General features: G+C 57.9%; 1 protein-coding gene across 1 annotated transcript; it reads left to right on the top strand.

Annotated features, from left to right (window-relative positions):
• Positions 1-1,966: 1,966 nt before the first annotated feature.
• On the top strand, positions 1,967-18,279 carry ACE (angiotensin I converting enzyme). Its single transcript, XM_056512151.1, has 25 exons — positions 1,967-2,635; positions 5,404-5,571; positions 6,687-6,774; positions 6,980-7,123; positions 7,336-7,527; positions 7,671-7,768; positions 8,286-8,458; positions 8,737-8,960; positions 10,265-10,409; positions 10,691-10,789; positions 10,979-11,101; positions 11,562-11,773; positions 12,241-12,377; positions 12,654-12,812; positions 13,217-13,304; positions 13,507-13,650; positions 13,879-14,070; positions 14,376-14,473; positions 14,747-14,919; positions 15,348-15,571; positions 15,776-15,920; positions 16,115-16,213; positions 16,608-16,730; positions 17,268-17,455; positions 17,652-18,279. The coding sequence occupies exons 1-25, from the start codon at positions 2,399-2,401 to the stop codon at positions 17,837-17,839; spliced, it is 3,861 nt and encodes a 1,286-aa protein (XP_056368126.1). The 5' UTR covers positions 1,967-2,398; the 3' UTR covers positions 17,840-18,279.
• The last annotated feature ends 5,881 nt before the right edge of the window (positions 18,280-24,160 follow it).

The raw sequence follows: 24,160 nt of genomic DNA, 5'->3' as shown, positions 1-24,160 counted from the left end.
TTCCAGCGCCGCTGGCTGTGGGCAGGCAGGTTCTGCCAGCCAAGGAGCTGACCCGGGCGCTGCGGGCAGGCGATGCCGCCTCGTGTGCGCGGCAGGGGCGCGGTGTCACCGCCGGGGCTGGGGACAGCCCGGCCAGCGCACACGTGTCCGGTCACACGTCCCCGGGAGGGGGAGGACAGAGTCTCCGCGGAGCGGTGATGGCGATGCAAAGCGATGGGAAGCATCCTCTGGCCCAGGGCAGCTGCCGAGGACGTCTCGTCTCGCCCAGAGTCCCCCAACCACGTCCCCGCATCCGTCTCCGTGGCAACGAGCATTTCTCGCATCCTCCAGTATCTGCTGCCCCTCCGGTCTGCGGTGCTGGCAGCGCCGGGTGCCCTGCAGGCTAGGAGAGGCGGATGTCATCAGCCACCGCCACCCACCCACCATCAGGGGCGGGGAGAGCAGGGACTGCTCCGCAGAATGCCCACAGGCGGCTCGGGACCGGTCCCTGGTGGCACAGAATGGATTTGGGGCAGCACAGAGCAACGACAGCTGGCAGGGATCCCACCTGCCTTCCTGGACCGACAGCACACGACCTGCCAGTGCTCCCTTCAGCTGGGATGCCCTTCTGCCTGATGCAGCTGGAGTTTTATAAGAGAGGGTGACACAGAGCCGTGGGCATCCTTGGAGATGCAGCCTCCGAGAGGAATTTCTTCTCCTGCACAAAGCCCAGCAGCAGCAGCAGCTCCTCTTGCACCAACCTTGGAAGATGCTCTTGTTAAAAGGATGGAGCGCTACCCTTCTCCTGCAGGATCATCCATCGGACACATCAGCCTTGGAAAAGGCCACTGTGCTGGGATTTCTGGATACTGTGACATGGCACAGACTGTTTCAGCCTCGCTGCTCTCCTGGAACTGCCTCTGGTGCCAGAGGTTGCAGCACGGCCCAGAGCCGGGAAATCCCTCCTGGCGCGGCTGGGAACGGAGGCTGAAGGGGGGCAGGAAACCTCCCGTCACTGACTTGGTCTCCAGCCAAACTGGACCCGAACCAACCATTTTTTCCAGCTTCTCAGTAAACTGGACTTTCCAGGGAACTGTGGCTGGTGGGCAAAGGGGTCAGCAAGGGGGGCTGGAGGCAGATGCTGACTTTGCCTCCAGCTCCATGATGTCCAGGCTCACAGGTGGTGCACTCCCCCCATGGGGACTCCCCTGTGGGCTTGGGGTCTGGGGGATGGAGTTTTCATGTGCCCACATCAGCCTGTGCAGGTGGAGGGTGCTAGAAGAGGGTGTGAATTTGGGATTTTTGGAGTGAGGATTAATAGACATCTGAGGGTTGCAGTCCTCTAAGTCCCTTTTTTTTTTTTTTTTATGGGCTGTCCCCAGTGCTGACAGGAGGACTTGTCCCTTTTTGAGTGGCCACACTGTCCCCACGGAGTCACCCCACTGACTCACTCCAAGGGACCATGACGGTGTCCAGCTGCTCTGCAGCTCCCAGTAGGGACAAAAGGTCAAGGGATTTCTCTCTGTTCCTCCCCCAAAAAAGCTCTCTCTTGGTAGGTGCTCACTGTGTGCCTAAGGGGTGGTTGCTCCAACAAGGAGTAATGAGGTCAGTCAGCCCAAGGCCAAAGCTCAGCCCAGGCACCATCCCAGGGCTGAGGCCAGTCCCTGGGGAAAAGGGATTTAGTTGATTAAACACAAAACAAAACAAAGGAACTATCGAGCCCACCAGCATGGGTCTGGTTTTCATTTTGAAGGACCTTTTCGTTACTTGTTTATCATCAGCCTAATTCCTCCAAGTCCAAAACACTTGGTGTGATGAGATGTGATTTCCTTCACAGCCAGGAGAAATACTGCGTTTCCTTGAAAAAGGAGGTTGTGCCGGGAAGGGGGTCACTTTGGCAGGAAGCAGCGTGAGGCAGACCTTGGCTGTGTCCCACAGGATCCGTTTCCCTCCACGCTGGTGGCCGGGGTGTTGCCGAGAGGATGCTGGAGTGGGGATGTGTCCTGCTAAGGACCGGTCGAGCCGGATCCCCTGCGCCAAGTCGGGAGGGGACTGGGACCCTACAGGGATGGAGCTGCATCTCACCCGCCATCCATCCTAGCCTTTCTGCTTTCTCTTCTTTCTGCCTTTCCCCGGATTCTCCTCCATCTCCTTCCCTCCCTTTTATCCCGGCCCCTTCCCCCTTCCCCGCCAACAGCTCCAGGAGCCAAAAGGACTTCGCACCCCAAGGCAGCGCCGGCTCCCCGCTCCTTCCCGCAAGGCTCGGAGCCGCCGAAGGGAGAGCGGAATACTCGGCCCTTATCTGCGAGGGGAGGCAGGCTCGGTGGGCAGGGTTTGCGGAAAGCCGCTGCCTTATAAGCAGGCGGCAGCGGGGGCAAAGCAGCCTGGGGAGCGCCGGGCGGGCCCGCCGCGATCCGCGATGCCCGCGATGCCCGCGATGCCCGCGGTGCCCCCGGCGCTGCTGCTGCTGCTCGGGCTCAGCCTGGCGGGCGCCCTCCGCCCCGGCCTCGAGCCCCCCCAGTTCGACACCAGCGAGGAGGGGGCCGCCCAGTTCGCCAGGAGCTACAACGACACGGCCGAGCTCGTCTTCTTCGACAGCGTCTCGGCCAGCTGGAATTACAACACCAACCTGACGGCCGAAAATGCTGCTCTGCAGGTGGGTGGCGGGACGGGGGCGATGCCACCGCGGGGGTGTCCCCAGCACCGGGGCTGGGGGGGCTCGGTCACGGCCGAGGCGCTTGGTGTGTCTCCCTTCCTCCCTGCGGGCTCCTGTCTCCGCACCTCGGGGTGGAGAGCCAGGGCTGCGACTTGGAGTCCAGGAGCTGCCGGGTTTTGCCCCAGATTGGTTTTCAGAGAGACTCTGCCCCAGAATGACAGCTCTGGCCCCAGGGTAGAGTCAAGGTTATTTGTAGAGGTGATTCTGTCCTCCAAGCACCTTCCACTTCCCTTTTCCCCTTCCCAAAACTGCGCCAGGTGTCAACGGCCCCTGTCCCCGTCCCTGCCTGGTGTCACCACATCTCAGTGCTGAGGCTTTTAGTTCGGTGCAAACACCAGGAGCCCGAAGTATACAAGCAGCTGAGTGGCATCGGGACTGAGGTTGCCACCTCTTGTCCTTGTGTCCCCAGCCCAGGGGACAAGGAGAGTGGTGGGAAAGCACTCCAGGCTGTAGGGAATTAGACATGAGCCCAGGTCCGTGCAGGAAGAGCTCTGCAGGGAGCAGGGCTGTGTGCACCCCACAGGAGAGTGTGTGTGTGTGTCTGTGTGTGTGTGACTGTATGTGTGTGTGTCTCTGTGTGTATGTGTGTCTCTGTGTGTGTGTGTGTGTCTGTTGTCCCAGGGCTGTGTGCACCCCACAGGAGAGTGTGTGTGTGACTGTGTGTGTGTGACTGTGTGTGTGCGTCCCTGTGTGTGTGTCTGTGTGTCTCTGTGTGTGTGTCTGTGTGTGTGTGTGTGTGTCTGTCTGTCTGTGTGTCTCTGTGTGTGTGTGTGTGTTGTCCCAGGGCTGTGTGCACCCCACAGGAGTGTGTGTGTGTCTGTCTCTGTGTGTCTCTGTGTGTCTCTGTGTCTCTGTGTCGCTGTGTGTGTGTGCTGTCCCAGGGCTGTGCACGTGTCTGGGCTGTGTTTAGCGGGCAGGGAGCTGCAGCAGCCCCGGCTCTGCTCTGGGCTGGGTGAGCTGCAGCACAGCCCAGCCCAGGGCCAGCAGTGCTGCCCGGCTTTCCCCGGCCCAGCCGCACCTGGGCAGCTGCTGGTGGCCCCAGCTCGGGGTCATGGACAAGTCACTGCTCGAGCTCGGGCTGCATCTGCCAGTGCTGTGGCTACGGGTGCACAGGGGCAGTGCAGCCCAGACGTGACCACGGTGACCACCCCAGTACCCTCAGGGGCTGCCACACAGAGCCCTGAACCCGCCAGATCCCGTGGGGATGGGAGCACAGTGTGCCCCGTGCAGGAAGGAAATGCATCTTCCTGGGAGGGGAAAGATCACTGCCAGCTCTGGCCACTGCCAATTTGGCAGGACACTCAAGAGGGCCCAGGTGTCCCTTCAACCTTTTTTTATCGAGCTGACGTGACATCTGGGCAGGCTGCAGATGTGGTGGGGCTGGGGACCTTGGGGCAGAGCAGGTACAATTTGCCTGACCAAACACAGGTGCCTGTTCAAGGAGAAGATAAAACACAGCTGAGCTCTGCTTCCTCCAGCTCCTCCAGCTCTGCACAGGGTCTGGGAAGGGACAAAGGCATCTCCTGTTTAGAGGGGTGATGCAAGAGCAGGGTGTCTGTGGGGCTGGCATGTCCTGGCTTGTTGGGGCATTGGGGCCAGTTGCCAGCAGTGCTGCTGTGGCACTGGGTTGCACTGGGAGCACTGGGAGCAGTGCTGGGCAGCCAGGGGCACCTGGCCCTTGTGGCATTCCCACCCCCATGTCCCACAGCTGCTGGTACTCTGCCACACCACAACTCCCTTCCTTCCCTGCTGCCTGCTCAGGGAATGTGAAGATTAAAATAAAACAAACCAGGCGTGTTGGAGCCAGGCTAAAAATGCCACAAGTCACAGCTAATGAGCTCCATAAATCACGCCAGGACAGCACATGGACACCGACCAGGCACTCTGCACCACCTCACTCCACCTGTGCCAGGCCAGGACACTCTTAAAAGATCAGAGTTTCCCAAAAATACAGCTGACACAGATTAGGATGGATACAACCTGCAATGCACCCCAACCCAAAAACAGGGCCACAGCTCCAGCTGCCTAAATAACACCCCACTGCCAGCCCATGGCCCCAGGAAGGGAGATCAGGGCTGGCAGGAGTTGGGTGGCAGTGAGACACCCAAAACTGGAGACTCAGAGCAAAGGGCTGGACCCCAGATGTGGTATTTACAGGTCACAGGGTGCAGACAACCAGCTGAGAAATGTATAGAAATAGAAGTGTACAGACATAGTGAGGACATGCAGGAAGGAGGAAGGTAAATGTTATATAGTTTTAACTTTACAGTTATCTTTTGGGCTTCTGTGAAAGTGAAAAACAACAGGAATAGGAACTAAATTAAGCCAGATCTCAGCGCTCCTTCCAAAACCAGGGTCCAGCAGATGTCAAAGCCAGCCTGGAGCACCCAGACACCCTGAGCACATGGCCTGGGCACCCAGCCCCGGCAGTCCCATCCCCTTTGAGACCCTGGAGCCCTCCCCAGAACAGGGCCCACCTCGGTGGGTGCTCATGGGGAGCCCCACAGGCGAGCAGGGCTGCAGGACTGCTGTGCCAGCTGGAAGCTGCTGTCTGTCCATGGGTGCCATGCCCGGGGACAGCCCTGCCTGTCACCCTGAGTCCTGTCACCTCTGACTCCCACAGACCCTCAGCACTTTGCCCCTGCCCCCCAAACCATGGCACGTCCCAGGGCTGGTCCTGAGCCCCCATGTCCCCTCTCCCCGTGCAGGTCCAGGCATCACTGGAGGAGCAGAACTTCACAGAGCTCTGGGGGAAGAAAGCCAAGGAACTCTATGGCAATACGTGGAATAACTTCAGTAACCCCCAGCTGAGGAAAATCATTGGATCCATCCAGACCTTGGGACCCTCCAACCTGCCCCTGGAGGAGAGACAGCAGGTAGGAGAGCTGGTGTGCCCACCCTGGCATGGCTGGGGTGCTGTGAAATGCCTTAGAGGGATTTCTCACAAGCATCCAGACTCTGCTGCTGACCTGTTGCATTCTGGAGGGTGTCACTGTGCTGTCTTCAGGGGATGTGGGGTGCCTTCTGGACCTATTAGCCAGCCTTATCTTGGAGCTATCTCAGCAGGGGCTGGAGATTTCCTGCTTACACAGAGCAGTCTTGGGCATCACCTGGAGACCAGCCAGGCTGTGCCCTTGGCAGCATCCATAGGGACATCAGGACATCCTGAGCCTTCCCCTTCACAGTCCTCAGCTTTCAGGGCACTTTCCCTGAATTTTTATTTCCATGCATGAAAATACTGCCCAGGCTGAGGCTGGCAGCCACTCTGCTCTACACGAGGGCAGGGACAACCCTGACCCACAGCTCCCTGACAGCCATTCCCAGCAAAACCCTGGCAGAGCCTAGTGATGCAATCCCTTCCGGAAAACCATCGGCCCTGGTTCCTTCCAGGAAACCCATCCCTGCCTTCTCCCAGATAACAGGCAGCACGTGTCTCCTCCCTGCACATCACTCATGTCCCGGCCATCCCCGGGCAGCTCCATCCCACAGCCACCACTGTCCCCATCGCCATCCCCTCTGTGCGGCCGGAGCAGAGGAACGGGAGTGGAGAGAGGGACAGAGCACAGGAATTTCCTTCCCCGGGAATGGACTTCCCAGGAATGTTCCAGGAAACCTCCTCTTGCTATTGTTTGCTGTTGTTGAAGTGCACAGAAATAAACCCCCCTCATCCTCCTGCTTCTCTTCTCAGTGCTTTTTAACCCATTTAGATAAACAGCCTGTGCTGCAGCCCTGCTGACCAACAGCTTTACAAACAGCCCCTCTCTGCAGCACGGCCGTGCAGGGATTGTCTGTCCCAAAGAGCCTCCCTGCTCCCACCATGCCTAAACCCTGAGTGATAACACACTTCTCTCACCAAAACCATGCTGTGTAACACACCAGTCCTTCCCCACATCCATCTGGACACACACTCTAGAGCTGGGACATGTGTAGATCCCTCCTGAAGGGCTGCTCCTGTCCCCTTGCAGCCCCAGCATCTTTTCCTTCCCTACAGTACAACACGATCCTGAGCGACATGGACAAAATCTACTCCACGGCCAAGGTGTGCCCGTCCAACAGCACCTGCTGGGATCTCGAGCCAGGTATGGTCCCTGCCCTTGATCCTGCCAGCTGCTGCGCACCCCGTGGCCACGCCTTTGCCCTGGTCCCCACATCCCCAGTGGGCTGGGGCTGGCTCTAGTTAATCAGGATTGTCCCAGGGTGGGGATGGGCGCTTGGGTCTGGCGTGGTGCTGCTGGCACCTCTGCAGAGCCGTGGCCTCATGTTGTACCTGTCCCTTTGTCCCAGACCTGTCGGACATCATGGCCACCTCCCGCAGCTACAGGAAGCTGCTCTTCGCCTGGGAGGGCTGGCACAACGCCGCGGGGAACCCGCTGCGCCCCAAGTACGAGACCTTCGTCAAGCTGAGCAACGCCGCCTACGCCATGGACGGTACAGACCAGGGGCTCGGGGACAGGGCGGGACCACCCTGCTGCCCTCCCCACCCCACCTGCAGCCAGGCATCCAACTTCTATTTCCCAAGTACCAGAATTTTGGGGAGGAGGGGAAAATCCTGCTGCTAGTCCCTGGTCCCACCTTTTGGGGATGGGTAGTGGGTGCAGCCTTCAGGTCTGGAGACAGAGGTCTTCCCTGTGCCCCGGTAGGATTCAATGATACAGGCAGCTACTGGCGCTCCTGGTACAACTCAGACTCCTTTGAGAGGGACCTGGAGCACATCTACAACCAGCTGGAGCCACTCTACCTCAACCTGCACGCCTTCGTCCGGAGGAAGCTGTACGAGCGCTACGGACCCAAATACATCAACCTGAAGGGTCCCATCCCTGCTCACCTCCTGGGTAAGAGATGAGGCTCCCCAGACTGTGCCCAGGGCTGCTGCTGCTGTCAGAGGAGCACACACAAGGCCACAGAAGTGCCAGTTTTCACCGTGTTTCTCTTTTGACCTGCCACCAGCTCTACTCCCAGTGTTTTCTCTTCTCAGGGAACATGTGGGCTCAGCAGTGGAACAACATCTATGACCTGATGATCCCCTTCCCTGAGAAGCCCAACCTTGATGTTACGAGCACCATGGTGCAGCAGGTGATGGGCTCAGGGGCTCATTGGGGGACCAGGGAGAAAAAGCAGGAGGTGTTGCCAAGGCTGGCCCTCAACACTGACCCCGTGGGAGTCATTTCTCATACTTGTGTAGGGGACAGCAGAAAATCCAGGGAGGGGAAGGGGCAAAGAAATGATCTTACTCCATCTCGGCAAGGACCAAAGAGGCAGCAGGTGGACAAAAGTGGGCAGTGCACCGGGACTGGTGCCAGTCCCCAGGCTGGGGGCTGTGTTCACACCATCACACAGCCCCAGGCCCTTTTGGGTTTCAGTCCTGCTCCCTTCTCCTGCCCCTGCTGAGCTCCAGCACCATTGCTCGGTGCTTCTTAGGGATGTTCACACCAGTTCTGGGGTTGGGCCTTCCCATCACAGAGAGAGGGGCAGGACCTCAGTCCCTGGGAGCAGCTCACCTCCATCCCACGGTCCTGGGGCAGCACTGGAGGCAGTGCCAGGGCACAGGCAGCCCCTTCCTCAGCCATAACCCACTGCCTGCTGCCACCAGGGCTGGAATGCCACCCACATGTTCCGGGTCTCAGAGGAGTTCTTCACCTCCCTGGGGCTCCTGGAGATGCCCCCTGAGTTCTGGAACAAGTCCATGCTGGAGAAGCCGTCGGACGGGCGGGAGGTGGTGTGCCACGCCTCGGCCTGGGACTTCTACAACCGCAAGGACTTCAGGTCTGTGGGGACACGGGGACCCAGGGCTACAGGGCAGGACCCCCTCCTGTCCTCCTTGGGGATCATCCCCTGGCTACCCCCAGCCCAGCCATGCAGCCCAAAATGGCCCTTTCTGAGGCGAGGTCTGAAGAGACAACGCTGCCCTGCCTTCCCCTCCCCTTTCCCTTTCCCTGTGGGGTGCTGCCACCCCCTCTGGGGCTGTGGGGAGTCCTCCCCATCACGGGGGTGCACAGGCAGCGGGTCCCCCCGGGCTCAGGCTGTGCTGGTTTTGTTTGCAGGATCAAGCAGTGCACGTCGGTGACCATGGAGCAGCTGTTCACCGTGCACCACGAGATGGGCCACATCCAGTACTACCTGCAGTACAAGGAGCAGCCCGTGCCCTTCCGCAGCGGCGCCAACCCCGGCTTCCACGAGGCCATCGGCGACGTCCTGTCCCTCTCTGTCTCCACCCCCAAGCACCTCAAGGAGATCGGTCTGCTCAGCAGTGCCACTGAGGATGAAGGTATGGCAGCCACTGGGGGATCTGGCACTGTCTGTGCCGGGGTGGGTCACAGCCTGGCAACACAGCCCAGAGCTGCCACAACCCCTCCTCATCTCCGTGGGTCCATGCACAACCCCCCACTTCTCTCCATGGGTTCAGGTAAAACTGATTTTGTCTCCGTGGGTCCATGCACAACCCCTCCTCGTGCCCATGGCTCCACGTAGAGCCCTTCTTGGCTCCATCCTCTTCACCCCTGAGGCAGGAGGGATGCTCTCCAGAGCCTGTCTGTGCCTTTCCCTTCACCAACAGAGCCCAAACTGGAAAACAACATTTTTGTGCTTGATTGGCTTTGACCTTTCCAGCATCCCTCCCTCCCTCCCTCCCTTGCCAAGATGCATCCACACTGGCTCTGTGGACCTTGCACTTCCACGCAGAGTCACGAGGGCAGGAGACGTGTCCGGCTGCCAGCCAGCACAGCAGGGCAGGACTTGGCACTGCCCAGCTTGTCCAGAGCCCCATCCTCGCAGACACCCCGAGCCCACAGAGCAGAGCAGGTGGCAGCAGAGGAGATGGAGCAGTCCCAGCCCTGCCCCAGGCGCTGCAGCGCGGAGGAGGGACAGCCCGGGATCCTCCTGCCGTGTCATTAAATACCTTTTATGACAAGAAGGAATCACAGAAGCCAAGAGCATTAGGCCAGTGCTGCACAAACACACTGAAGCAGATGGTCTCTGCCTCGAGCCATTGCTACCCGACTTGCCAGCCCCTGGCAGCCAGGCCACCATAGTGGTGGTAGCCAACAGCCCCTCAGGGCAGTGCTGCCAGCCCCTCTCTGACCCCACAGCTTCAGCTGGGTCTCCAGCAGGTCTCTCCAAACTTCCTTCCCCTCATTTCCTTGAGGGGAAAAACAGATGTCACCATCCTCCGCTCCTCAGGATACAGTGGGACTGTCCTAGAGCTGGCTCTGGGTCTGAGTCTGAACCATCAGAGCCTTTGCAGTGCTGTGACTGCAGAACAAACTTCCCACAGCACCCTCACCTTGAGGCCCCAGGGTGGAATTGTGAGGAGTTACACTCACCAAAGACCTTTTAACTCTGAGACCTGGGCTAAGGGCAAGGGGACACCACACTCATCACTACCATTGTCCCCACCCAGTAAAAGGCACAAGTGTCCTACACAGCCTTCTCTAGGAGCAAGGTTACCTGTTGAAATGCTGCCCCCATTTCTCACCCACATCTGCCCACCCTCTCGCCCACTGAAATTCTGGTGCCTGTAGTGCTGTCTGTGCAGACTCCTTCCCAGCCCGGTTCAGGCTCTGTTTCTTGCAGAGAGCAATATCAACTACCTGCTGAAGATGGCCCTGGAGAAGATTGCCTTTCTGCCCTTCGGCTACCTCATCGACCAGTGGCGCTGGAACGTGTTCAGCGGACGCACGCCACCGAGCCGCTACAACTACGACTGGTGGTACCTGAGGTGGGGACAGTCACCACGGGTGGATGGGGAGTGGGAGCTGGGATGTGCAAGGAAGGGAGGCAAAAAGCATAAAAGTAGCCACGGAGATGGTGGGAGAACAATGGGTGGATGGATGGATGGATGATGGATGGATGGATGGATGGATGGATGGATGGACATGGAATCATGCTCTAATTGAGCGGATTTCTTCAGCGCTGTGCGAAGCCTTCCCATTCTTTGACTAGATCCTTCTGATCCCTTATTATTCCCATGCTCATGCTGCTGTTCTCTGTTGTCCACAGAACCAAATACCAGGGGATCTGCGCTCCGGTTCCAAGGAACGAAAGCAACTTTGACCCTGGAGCAAAGTACCACATCCCAGGGAACACTCCTTACATCAGGTACAGGAGGTGTTGGCAAGAGGGCCAAGGTTGGGATGCAGTGGGTGGGGGATCACCTCTGAGGGCAGGGACTGTCATGTGCTGCTCCTGCTCAAGGTCTCCCAACACTTGGGACCACAGATGGTGGGGCTCAGCTCTTGGACTTGTCTGCTTCCTCCTGTCACTGACCTTCATGGGCTTCCTTGGCAGGTACTTTGTGAGCTTCATCCTCCAGTTCCAGTTTCACAAGGCACTGTGCCAGGCAGCCAACCACACCGGTCCCCTGCACACCTGTGACATCTACAGGTCCAAAGAGGCTGGAGACAAACTCAGGTGGGGACAGAGGAGGGTCAGGAAAATCGCCATGGGCAGATGTGTGCTGATGGTGTGCAAAGGAAGGAAAGAAGAAAGGAAGGAAGGAAGGAAAAGTGAACTAGAGAAATAGCTTTGCGGATGGATGGATGGATGGATGGATGGATGGATGGATGGATGGATGGATGGAAATACGTGTAAACACTGGGGTGGGGTGAGTGGTCCTCACCAGAGCACTGCTGTTGTCCCAGCCATGAGTCGGGCCCAGACAAGAGGTCACCATAGCACAGTTGGCTCCTGGTGATTCCCTGCGTGTTAAATGCATGAGTGTGTGACAGGGAGTCTTCTGAGGCAGCTCTCAGGTTCATGTCCCACTCAGGAACAGCATCTTCAACCCTTAAGCTGCTGGCATACCATCACTGCTTCTCTCCCATCCATGCCCTGGCCTCATGCTGGCTCTTGCTGTTCTGCTCCTCCGCAGGGAAGTGTTGAAAGCCGGGTCCTCGGAGTCGTGGCAGGATATCCTCTTGAAGCTCACTGGCATGGCTCAGATGGATGCTGGCCCCCTTCTGGAATATTTCAGCCCTGTCACCAAGTGGCTTCAGGAGCAGAACAACAAGACCAATGAGGTGCTGGGCTGGCCTGAGTTTGACTGGCGTCCCCCTGTCCCTGAAGGCTACCCTGAAGGCATTGGTAAGGCTGCAGCTCCATCCCGGGGCTGGGGAGGGTCAGGAGGGGTCCTAGGGGACATCGTTCATCCACAGGCAGAAGCAGAGGGAGGTCTGTGCTGTGCAAAGAGAATTAGCCAGCTCCAGTGCAGTCCCCTGGGGTGTTCTTCCCAGGAGGAAAGTGCCATTGTCTGAAGCTGTGTAGTCACCAGTGATGGTATGAAGAGTTTCTCTTCTCAGTTGTGTCCTTTGTGCTCATGTGGGAAAGACTAGGGCAAGCAGCTTGTCCTGTCATCCCATCCTCTGTCCAGTGGGACACCCCAGCAGGGCACCTCTTCCCCCCTTTCCCAGCTCAGCCTGCTCCCAAGTTGTGGCCTCCATCAATGGACCAGCAGTTCTGAGAAAAGCTTAACTATGGCTTCTCCATGGGATAGTGCTCTTGCAACTCTCCTGATGTTTCTTCTCTCTTCCCCCATTTATTTCTTCCTCCAGACAAAATAGCAGATGAGGCACAAGCTAAAGAGTTCTTGTCCGAGTACAACAGGACAGCTGAGGAGGTGTGGGAAGCCTACACCGAGGCATCCTGGGCCTACAACACCAACATCACCGACCACAACAAGGAGGTCATGGTATGGGACTGACCTGGGCTGTGCAGGGAGAGCCAAGGGCCAGGGAAGGCAGCTGGTACCCAGGGCACGTTCCACAGGGGCTCTGAAAACCAGGGCAACCTCTGCCCCTCGTAAAGGGACAACATTCTCACTTGGGAGGTGCCTTTTCCGTGAAAACCCTCATCATCCAGTGATGATGAGCAGCTGTGGGGAGACTGACAGCCATGGCATGGCAGGTGGTGTTTCTGGTGGTGCCTGTGTCTTCTCCCCAGAGTGACTTTTCTTCTCTCATTGTAGCTGGAGAAGAACTTGGCCATGTCCAAGCACACCCTGGAGTACGGCATGAGGGCCAGGCAGTTTGACACCTCCGATTTCCAGGACCAGAGTGTCACCCGCATCCTCAAGAAGCTGAGTGTCATTGAGAGGGCAGCCCTGCCTGAGGATGAGCTGAAGGAGGTGAGTGGCAAGGGGACAGAGCAAGAGAGAATGTCCCTTGCCATCATCCATGTGAAGACACAAGTTTCTGTCAAAATTTAAGAAATGCCACTGGGCAGCCACATCTGCCTTGAGAAAGGTGATAGCTTGGTGCCTTCTACACAAAGCCAAAGTCCTTGTCTTCAGGGTTTCCTGCCCAAAGGTTGCCTAGCCCAGCATCACTTGGCCATGGATGTTTGGGTGACAATGGCACATTGCTTGTTGGCCCCAGGCCCCCTTATATTGACTCCATGTTGCCTCCATTGGGGTCACACTTGACCTTGGAAGGGACCAGACTAAAACACCGAAAAACCTCGATGGGCTGGGACACCCTCCAATATCAGGAGCAGGGATAACCAGTTTACATACTTTGATTTCCTTTGCAGTATAACACCCTCCTCTCCGATATGGAGACCACGTACAGCGTGGCCAAGGTCTGCAGAGAGGACAAAACCTGTCACCCACTGGACCCTGGTAAGATCTAGCAGGGTGTCCTGCAGAGCAATGGCACTGGCCCAGGAGGGGGGATTTTTTAAAACTGGGGCTTGAAGAAAGGCCATGAAGGGCTCTTTGAGCTGCTCTGTGATGGCCTCTGAGCAACACTGGGTATGCAATCATTGGCCAGCCTGCTCAGCCCATCCAACAGCATCACAGTGGCTTCACTGCTCTCTCTTAGATCTCACAGACATCATGGCCACCTCTCGGGACTACAACGAGCTCCTCTTCGCCTGGAAGGGCTGGCGGGATGCTTCGGGGAAGAAGATGAGGAACAACTACAAGCGATACGTGGAACTGAGCAACAAGGCAGCCACGCTCAATGGTCAGTGCCCTGAGCCCTGTGCCCACCTTGGCCCTAAACCCTGGTGAGCAGAGCACTGGGCTCTTCATCCAATGCAGGGTCCAAATCCTAAGGGTGTGGAGGCCTCACTGTCTCCCAGGGGATCCATTCTCTCACAGACATGAAGGGACCTGGCGAGTGTGAGCAGCAAGGCAGAGTCCTGCCCAAGAGGGACAGTGTCTGACAGCTTCTGCTCTTGTCCTACCCCAGGCTACAAAGACAACGGGGCCTACTGGAGATCCCTGTATGAGACATCCACCTTCGAGGAGGATCTGGAGAGGCTGTACCTGCAGCTGCAGCCCCTGTACCTCAACCTGCACGCTTACGTACGCCGAGCCCTCTACAAGAAGTACGGGGCAGAGCGCATAAACCTGCGGGGTCCCATCCCTGCCCACCTGCTGGGTAAGGGCTCTGCCTGAGCTGTGCTGTGTCTCCCTGCAGGTATGGCTGTCTCTGTGCCATGCCAAGAGCTGAGTCTGCTCTCTGTCCAGCTCTGGCTGAAGGGAAAAGGTCCCCTGGGATGGGTCTGTAGAGGCCAACCTGCCTCAGGGCAGGGCTCAGCGAGATTTGACCTCTCTTGCATAGAAGGGCTCCTGCCTGCACTGCCTTTATTGCCAGGGCAGGCACCAGGCAGGAGGAGGCAGGAACTGGCTGCTCTCCTGTCCCTGTGTCCCTCCTGACACGTGCCATCCTTCTGTGCTTCCCAGGCAACATGTGGGCTCAGTCATGGTCCAACATTTTCGATTTGGTCATACCTTACCCAGATGCCACCAAGGTGGATGCCACCCCGGCAATGAAAAAGCAGGTCAGTGTTTTTCCAGGCTGCTCTGGGATAGCCCCTTGGGACCCAGCAACCTTTGGCTGCTGCCACCAACCACATTGCCAAATGCTTTAATATTGCCAACAAAATCCATCTGTATTCTCCCTACCTTTATATGCCAAGACCTGGATCCAGGTGTAGCTGACTCCAGGAGATCCCCCTGCCCAGAACAAGGCTACCCCTGTCCTCCATCCTTCCACAGCCCCCAGCCCCCAGCATCCCCCACTGCCCCTCACCAGGCCTCTGCTCTTTGCCCAGGGCTGGACACCCAGGAAAATGTTCGAAGAGTCAGACCGTTTCTTCACCTCTCTGGGGCTCATCCCGATGCCACAGGAGTTCTGGGACAAGTCCATGATCGAGAAGCCGTCGGACGGGCGGGAGGTGGTGTGCCACGCCTCGGCCTGGGACTTCTACAACCGCAAGGACTTCAGGTCTGTAGGGAGCAGCTGGTGGCCACTACTGCTGTGGTGCTGGGCCAGAAAGTGTCCTTATAGAATAAGGACACGCGGGCTGATGCCACCACAGTGAGGCTTGCTCTGTGGCTGCGTCACCCCAACTAGGGCACTTCCTAAGATGCTGGCAGGAGTCCCCGTGGTGGGTGGAGGGCAGCCCATCCCTCCCTGCTCTGCCCTGGAGAAAGGAAAAGCTGATGAACAGGGACAGGGAATGGGCAGGGCCAGAAGAGATGCAGGAGGAGGAATTGACCAACCCAGTGGAGCAGAGCCAGCCTGGCCTGGCATCAGATGTGGGCAGAGGGGGCACATAGAAAGGAAAAATAGCTCAAGGGGATGTGATGGTTCCCAGAGGTTTTCACGCCACCACTGCCCTCCCTTCTCCCCCAACCCTCGTCCCGGTCCAGGATCAAGCAGTGCACCGTGGTGAACATGGACGACCTGATCACCGTGCACCACGAGATGGGCCACGTGCAGTATTTCCTGCAGTACAAGGAGCAGCCCGTGTCCTTCCGCGACGGCGCCAACCCCGGCTTCCACGAGGCCGTCGGGGACGTCATGGCCTTGTCTGTGTCCACCCCCAAACACCTGCACAGCATCAACCTGCTGGAGCAAGTCACGGAAAACCAAGGTGAGCTGCAGGGCCACGCAGCAAACGTGCATGCTGATGGGAAGAGCTGGAAATGCAAACACTCAGGAGGGGCTGGGCAAGGTTGAGAGGGACATACGTAGTAGCCTTGCATGCATAGAGGGAACACTGGGGACACCCAGTTCTGGGGCAGAATGACCCCCAGAGGTCAGCACTGTCCTGCTCACATCTCCACGCCCCGGGCAGAAAGTGACATTAACTACCTGATGAGCATCGCCCTGGACAAAATCGCCTTCCTGCCCTTCGGGTACCTCATGGACCAGTGGCGCTGGAAGGTGTTTGATGGCCGGATCAAGGAGGATGAGTACAACAAGGAGTGGTGGAACCTGAGGTAGGACTGAATTCAGAGCCCTGTCTGGGGACCCTTGGCTCTCATCCCGCTGGGTGTTTTCTCCTTGTGTCCAGTTGACTGCAATGGGAATGATGAGATACACGACCCTCTGTCCTCACACCCCACCGTGTTCTCTCCTACTTCACCCCACCTCCTCCTCCCCAGGCTGGCCTGACTCTCCCTCTCTCACCCAGGATGAAGTACCAGGGCTTGTGCCCACCAGCACTGAGGTCTGAAGATGACTTTGATCCTGGGGCAAAGTTCCACATCCCTGCCAATGTCCCTTACATTAGGTGAGCAGGGCTGGGGCACGAGGGACACCACTGGGCCATGGAAGCAGGATCCCAGGTCAGATGCCAGTGATGACACCTTTTTCCATGGCTGGTGGTACCATCCTGCCTGGGCTGGGCAGCTCCAGGGACCTTGACAGAGCTCCAGGGAAGAAGTCTGGATTTAGGGGAATTTCTCCCTATCCAAGGAAGATGAGCTCATCCTCTCTGACAAACATAAAACACGTTATGGGAGAAGTGGCCTCAGCAGGCTGAGCTGAGCTGGAGCAGGTGTAGCTCCAAAGCCAGTGATGCTCCCCCAGGCTGGGAGGGTGCAACCAAACAACAAGGGAGCCTTGTCCTCTCTTGCACAGGCACTAGGAGGGTCCATTCCCATCTCCTCATCCCTCTCCACCAGGTACTTTGTCAGCTTTGTGATCCAGTTCCAGTTCCACCAGGCACTCTGTAATGCAGCTGGGCACAAGGGTCCCCTGCACACCTGTGACATCTACCAGTCCAAGGAGGCCGGGAAGATCTTGGGGTAGGTGTGTGGGCAGGGTAAAGCCAAGGCATCTACATCCCCAAACACCTTAAAGCCAGCCTAGCAAGACATGAGGCAACGCAGCCCCTGGTGATCCCTCCCACCCCAGACCTGGGGCAGGGACACCCTGGGCTGGGCTCTGGGGCTGTGATTGCAAAAGCAGCCACTAGATGGTAGCTAGGCCCTGGCAGGGGGAAGGCTCCCTCCTCCTCCTCCTCCTCCACTCCTCCTCCTCCCACCCCCAGTTCCTTAGGGAAAACAACCCCCTTGCTTCAAGGAAAGCACCTGCAAATTTAACCGTTTCACCCAGGGACTGCTCTGCATCAGGCTGGATTCACTGGAGGGTTTTAATCCACGCAAAGCCCTCTTACCCCCAAGATAAATGTCCTTCCCTGTACCCCAGGCTGGCAGCCCTACACTTCTGGGGGCTCAGACTGTACCCAGGGATGCTGACACTGAGAGCCCCAAGGGAAGGGGAGGGTGTGGCAGCCAGGAGGGTGATGGGGAACACACTGGAGCTGATTTCTCCTGCCACAGGGATGCCCTGAAGCTGGGTTTCAGCAAGCCGTGGCCCGAAGCCATGCAGCTCATCACAGGCCAGCCCAACATGTCAGCAGAGGCCCTGATGAGCTACTTTGAGCCTCTCATGACATGGCTGGAGAAAGAGAACAGCAAGAACGGGGAGGTGCTGGGCTGGCCCGAGTACAGCTGGACTCCTTACACAGGTATGCAGGCTCAGCCCCCAGCAGGCTCAGGAGGAAACGGAGCTCTCTCGTTGCCCCTTGGCCATCCCAAAAACCACAGGGGGTTTGGAGGCTTCTCCTTGATTCCTGGTGCAGCTGAGGCCAAAGAGAGCAGAAAGGGTGACCCACAGCCCAGAGCCCCCAGCAACAACCATGTCTCTCACTTCTCTTTTTCCAGCCCAAGATGACTCCAGCAAAACCGATTTCCTGGGAATGTCCCTGACCAAAAGTCAAGCCACAGCAGGTGGCTGGGTCCTGCTTGCCCTGGCACTCATCTTCCTCATCACCACCATCTTCTTGGGTGTTAAATTCTTCTCAGCCAGGAGAAAGGCTTTCAAATCCAGCTCAGAAATGGAACTGAAATAAGGCAGCCACCAGCAGGGCACACAGACAGGGTGCAAGCATGGGCACTGGGCCGGGCTGGCAGCCACGTCGTGGGCACACTTGCCAAGGAAACCATGGGTTTCCACAGCCCAGGATTCCTCTCTCCTATCAGGTCAGACATTCCTTTCCACTATGCAAGAGCCAGAGCAGAGAAGAGCTATTTATTTGTCAGAGTCTGAATCAGGGGAAAGAGGAGTTGAGGCTCCGGCAGGCACGGAGCCGTCACAAACTGCCCCTGTGCCCAGGGCTGGATCTGGTCCAGCCTGGTCACCCACCAGCCAATTCTGCTCTGTGGGCAAAGCCACAGAGACCTGAGTGACAGAGGGCAGTCTGGGGAGGGATGGAGCACATTCTGGTTTGCCTGCTTCCAGGCTGTTCGCTTGCATGGATGAAAAATAAACCTATGTCTTGTCACCCTTGGAGCAGCAGCTCAGCTTCTTCTTGCAGGTGGGCTGGGGTCTCAGTGGAACAGGGGAGCTGCCACCCCAACCCGGTGCAAACACAAATCCCTGCAGCAGCCAGCTTCCCCCTCCCCATCTGAAAGATCAGCATCCCTCTGCAGCATCTCCATCCTCCCCGGAATCACGGCTCCCATCAGGGCTGACAGCTTGTGGGTTCACAGCGCTGCACACGCTAAGGGAGGGGCTGAGCCAGGGCTGAGCCCCCAAAGTCCAGACAGGACCTGTTTAAAGGGCTGGGGGTCCCCAAGCCGGGCTGAGACCAGGCTGGAGCTCCCGAGTGCTGCGACTCCAGCACTCGCTGACACATTTACGTAAGAGCCGGGAGGGGGGCCCAAGGGCAGCGATCGCCTCCTGCCCTCCAGCTCCTGATTATCTTGGGATCAGCCCTGCTCCGCGCCCCCCCACCCCCGTCCTCCCCGTCCCCGGCCTCGTCTTTCTTCTGCTTCTGTAAATAAAACTTCGTATTTGTTCTGCAGTGATTAGGTGCAAAACTAATCCCAGGCTGGGGATTATTGCAGCCTTAAAGAGCTGTGATCTGCTGCAGGCCGGAGCAGCAGGGGAAATGAGGGGATCGGGATGATCCCCCCGTCCTTCTCCCATCCTTTGGCCTCTGCCCTCGGTCCTGTCTCGGCCCTGAGCTGAGCCCTGGGAGCAGCAGCTGCACCTGCAGAGGAGCAGGTGTCTGGGTGTTTGTTTGCTCTCCCTGCTCCTGGCGCACAGCAGCCCGGGGCGGGGTCAGAGCCCGGGAGCCCCGGCGCAGACACGGTGTCCTTCCCTCCCTGTCCTGCTCTGTGTCCCGGCACACCAGGCTCCCTCTGCCCCCGCAGCAGGAGCAGAGACCTGGCACGGGGAGAGCTGAGCTGGAAGCCAAGGGTATTTTCAGCCTGGGAAATCAGGCTGCTGCAGGTGTGCACCATCCAGCTCAGCTCCTCACTGGTAATTTTGAGCTCCTTGGCTCCTTTCTGCCCTATTAGTAGAGGAAAAGGGGTCTCCAAGATCATCAAGATCCTGCAAGTTTCATGAAAATTGCTTTCTGGAGAAGAGGATTAAAAAAAAAAATAATAAAAAAAAAAAGAGCCACACTGAACACTGTCACTCAGGGACTGCAACGTACACGCAGCCCAAGCTAGACATCAGAGAATCCATCCGGGAGCTGAGTTTGTGCTGCCATGGACACAAGGGTGGGTGATGGGTGCACTGAGCTGTGCCCAGAGACAGACAGACAGACAGACAGACAGCCCATTCTGAAGACAGAGGCAGACTCCAGAGCCCTTCAGCACAGGTCCAGGCTCAGTGCAGCAGGTGGGGCTGGACTGCAGCCAGCCTTGCACACGGGGCCAAGGTCCACGGAGCAGATGGGATGGGCTCGGACACCAGTGCAAAGGGCACCAGGAGATGGACACGAGGCTCTGCCCAGTGCAGCCAGGGGAGGCTGAAGGTCCCACTGGAGCTCAGCTGGAGCTTCCTGGCTGGGATGGGGTCCTGGGTGAAACCGTGAGGGCAGCGAGGCGCCCCGAGGGCTCTGCCAAGCGGCAGCAGCGTTTTACACGACAGCTCGACACCGAGGATGATTTCCCTTCCCTGTTGTGATAACATCTGGAGAGATTTTGCTGCCTTCTGGCTTCTGCATCATGCTTGCAGCTGAAATTAGGAGGCTCAGCGAAATCACTCCCTAAGGAGAAAGAAGAAATGCAAAAGCAGAAAAAAGGAGGAGATTCCCCCTCAATTCACAGAACACTTAGAGGGGAGCTCAGGAGGCAAAGGAGGCTTGGGGGGTTGCTTTGCACCTCCCTGCCTGTACCTGGAGTTTCCAGAGACATTTGCTTTAAAATTTCATTAATTTAATGCAAGAAACACTCTGGGTTCCCTTCACCAGCACAAGGACCCTTTGGGCATAACAGAAATCCATTTTTTTCATTGTTCTAGGTCCATTGCCCCCACAGGAAGGTGGCTGGGGGTTCCCACACCCCACGGCCCCCTGGTGCTGTGGGGCCTGGCCAAGGCAGGTCTATTCTTAGCCGGGCAGGAGCAGGCAGGGTGCACAGGGCTGCGTTCCTCACATTCCCCTTCCCCGGGGACAAGGAGCGCCTGGAAATGCGCAGCCATGGCCTGGGGGCCACCAGAAGGGGCCACCGTGGGCAGAGAGAGGGGCCAGGGCGCTGGGGGGTCTGGGGACAGCAGAGCTGGGGAAGGGATGCAGTGAGCTGGGGCTGGGAAAGCTCCAGCCCTGCCTTGGCTGCAGCCCTGCCAGCTCCACCAGCACCATCCTTCCCCTCCCTGCCCCAGCAGGGCTGAGGGGCGCAAAGCCGAGTTTGGGGGTCAGGGAAGGACCCCGTATTCTCCCCCCAAAGGAAGCTCAGACTCCCCCCAGCCCCATGGCTTAGCTAGAGCTCCCTACCAAGGGGGACAGGCCCAGACCCAAACCAAAGCACAGCCCTTCCCTCTGTCCATCCCTGAGGGAGAGGTGTCACCGTGCCTGGGTGCACGGGGCACGCAGTGGGGTGCCACCCTCCCCAGGGGATCAGCCAGGGCTGCCAGCTGGGCTGGCCATTCATCCCCTCTGCTGGTGAGGAACTGTCCCCAGCCCTTGGGGCTGCCCCCTGAGCTGACACTGTCCTGCTGAGGCACCCCAGGTGACAGGGAGAGAATTGTCTCACCCCAAAAGTGCTGGGAACTTGGCACTCAGCTCCTGCCCCCCTGGCCCAGGAGGGTTTCCAGAGCAGCTGCAGCCGCTGCCAGCTCCCCCTTGCCACGGCAGCATCCTGCCTGTCCCTGCTCTTCCCTGCAGCATCACGAGCTCCTGCAGCCTGCAGGCCCATCCATCCTCCTGGCAGGTGAGTCACGCGCCTGCCCCGTGCCTCAGTTTCCCCTGCTGAGCAGTGAGGACAGGCAGGATGCAGGGGGGATGTCGTGGACTGAGTGGGCCCAGAGCAGAGTCTCCGTGGCTTTTCCTGCCACTTACAAGTGGGAAGTGGCTTTCTCAGGGAACAATGTCCGTGACTTGGTTTAATGTCACTGAGTCCTTTCCGGATTTGCAGTCTCCCAGGGCTGGGAAGGCCCTGGCTGGTGAGGGTTCAATTTGGCTGCACATTTTACCCTTGTTTTGGGTTTTTGTTTTATACTTACAAACAAACAGCATGGAGGTGAAAGCCTGAAAAAATATGTCGAGATTTGTAGGGGTGAGGCAGAGAAAGGAGCCAGAACAAGGAGCATCCTTCCACCTGCAGAATAAATTTACAGCCCCAACTCCTCCCTCCCGTGTCACATCCATGGAGCATCTTCCAAAAGTGAAGGGCAAAGCAGGGGCATGAGCCGAGCCAGGCAGAAGGACACCTGGGAGTGCCTGGGGACAGTCCTGGTGGCTGGCAGCAGCTTTGGGGGCCATGAAAGCCCCGTCTCTCCCTTCCCAGCTGTGTTTGCAGTGTGGCTCTAATTACAGAAATACGGAGAAATGTCGTGCCTCGGTTGGCAAACATTTCTCCTGGCAAGCGCCAGCCGGCAGCTGGGATCCAAGTGGGCTCCCATCCCCTCCCAGCCCCAACCCAAACCCCTTTTAGGCTGCACCTCCTTTCCCAACGTGCCTGTGCCTGCCCAGGGCAGCCCCTCACGGAGCAGGTGCTAATTTCCTGCACAGATTATAAATCCCTGCACTCCCAGGAGCAGGGAGGGGGAGGACACCCTTGGGAAGCACTCAGGTCTCCTTTGCCCTTGGAAACCAGGTAGTTCCCACTGATTCCCCAGGGTGTGGGAAGGAAGAAAAAAGGGAAAAGGAGGAAAACCTCAAAAACATTCAGTGAGGAGGAAGAGGAGGAGGAGGAGGGGGGAGAAGTAGAACTGAGTGAGGGAAGAGGAGGAGAGCAGGGCAGGGAGAGAGAGGATTACTGTTCAGTTAAATTAGAGGGAGCTCTTCAGCTGACTTGAACAGCAGGAGAATTTGCCCAAAGACCCCAATTTTTCCAATTTGGGATAAAATGTAAGCACAAGATTAACTACAAGCATATGCTTAAAACCCAAGGAATTGAAAGAAGTCTGGGCATAAAGTGCTCCAAAGAGGGCAGGGAGGCAGGGCAGGGACTGGGAGCTGCAGGGATGAGCTGGCTCTACAGGGGTGTCTTGGGGGGACAGGGGAGCTGTGAGGGGACTGCAAGAACCAGGGGTGCCCTGGGAGGCTCCTGGAGCTTAGTGATCAACGACCTGAGGGAGAATGACACGACCCAACTCCACGTGCAAGGGCTGTGTGGGGAAGAGGGCTGCTGAGAGAGGCTCCTCCACCGGCTGGAATGAGACCCCTGGTTGGAGGAGTGGGACCAAAGGGGCCCCACTGCTGTGCCTGGAGCAGGACCAGCCTTTCTGGATCACTGCACAGCCCCAGGCCTGCCCCATGCCCAGAGCCCTGCTGGGGACCCCAGAGAAGGGCTCTGAGCTGGCACGTGCCCCTTCTGTCAGACACATCCCTGTCCACGTGATGTGCCCATGAACATCCCGGACTGATTTATGGGATGAGAGGAGGGCAGGAGGCCAACCTTAAATCCCGACTGCCTGGTGATTAATAATCATAATTACTATCATATTAGCTGTAGTAGTAATAGTTTGCTTTCTCCTGCAGAACTGGTCATCCAGGAATCTCAGAGAGGTTTTACCAGGCCAAGTGACCAATGTCCCTATTTTCTAGAGGAAATTGCGGCACAGAGCTGTCTCCCTTGAGTCACACAGTATATCAACAAGAAAACAGAGAAGGCAGGAGTCTGGACTCTGTGTCCCTCTCCCTCCCCCATGCTATTAAGCTGCATCTGTGTAATATAGAGCAAAACATCCTCCACGACTCGCAGTAAATCATGGCAGAGGCAGTGTGCAGAGTGGATGGGGGGAGATAATGGGTTTTTCACCCTCTTCAACAATAGAACAAGTTTTTCTGCGTTAGGGAAGGCTGACTTCTCTGAGAGATGGAGATAAAAACAGCACTGAGGATCTGAAATGGGCCTGGAAGGGCACCTGCCTCAGCCACTTGCATTGCTGGCCTGGGGACAGGAAGCAACCCGGGCAAACCACGCTGTGGGTCGAGTGCCCCACTGGCCTGGTCCACACAGGCATGGCTGAGGTGCACTGGAATATTAATTGAAAATCCCAGCAAAACACTTCTGCTGATGATAATGGACCATAATCCTCTTAGACCAATTTCATGCCTGAAAAATCATGCATAACAAAATAATAATAGAAAGCCCCTCAGTGGACACTGTCCTTAGCAGTGGACACAGGAGAAGAGGGTCGGCCAGAGTGGATTTCTCAGGAAGGAAAGGGAGCTGGTCCCTTGGCCTCCACCCCTAAGGTGGGCAGGAGAAGAACTAAATAGAACTAAATCTGCTCTAGCAGCGCAGCATCACCGTGGACCCCGATGTCCCACCGAGACCTGGGCACCCCCCAGGGCCCCCGTCCTTTACAGAGCCCATGGGGTTTTCTGTGACCCCAGAACCCCGGATCCTCCTGCCCACCAGAGCCCCCAGGATGCCCTGGACTCCCCACGTCCCTCAGAGTTCGCAGGACTCTCGGAACGCTCCATGTTCCTCAAGGATTCCGTGCGCCAGGCCGGGTGGTCCCATGCCAAGCCCCCCTCCCCAAGCAGCCAGCCCCCCTCCGTCCCGCCCGCCCCTTCAGCACCACCTCGGCTGGACAGCGCCAGGTGCGGGGCCCTCCGGAGCACCTGATCCCCTCCCGGAACCGGGGGGACCCCTGGGAGCACCCTGATCCCCTCCTCGGGAACCCCTGGGAGCACCCTGACCCCCTCCTCGGGAACCTGGGGGACCCCTGGGAGCACCCTGACCCCCTCCTCGGGAACCCCTGGGAG

Source organism: Oenanthe melanoleuca, chromosome 27 (assembly GCF_029582105.1).
Source record: "Oenanthe melanoleuca isolate GR-GAL-2019-014 chromosome 27, OMel1.0, whole genome shotgun sequence".
NCBI classification, from domain to species: Eukaryota; Metazoa; Chordata; class Aves; order Passeriformes; family Muscicapidae; genus Oenanthe; species Oenanthe melanoleuca.
Note: the sequence above shows the minus strand (reverse complement) of the source record. Positions and strands in the feature narration are given on the sequence as shown.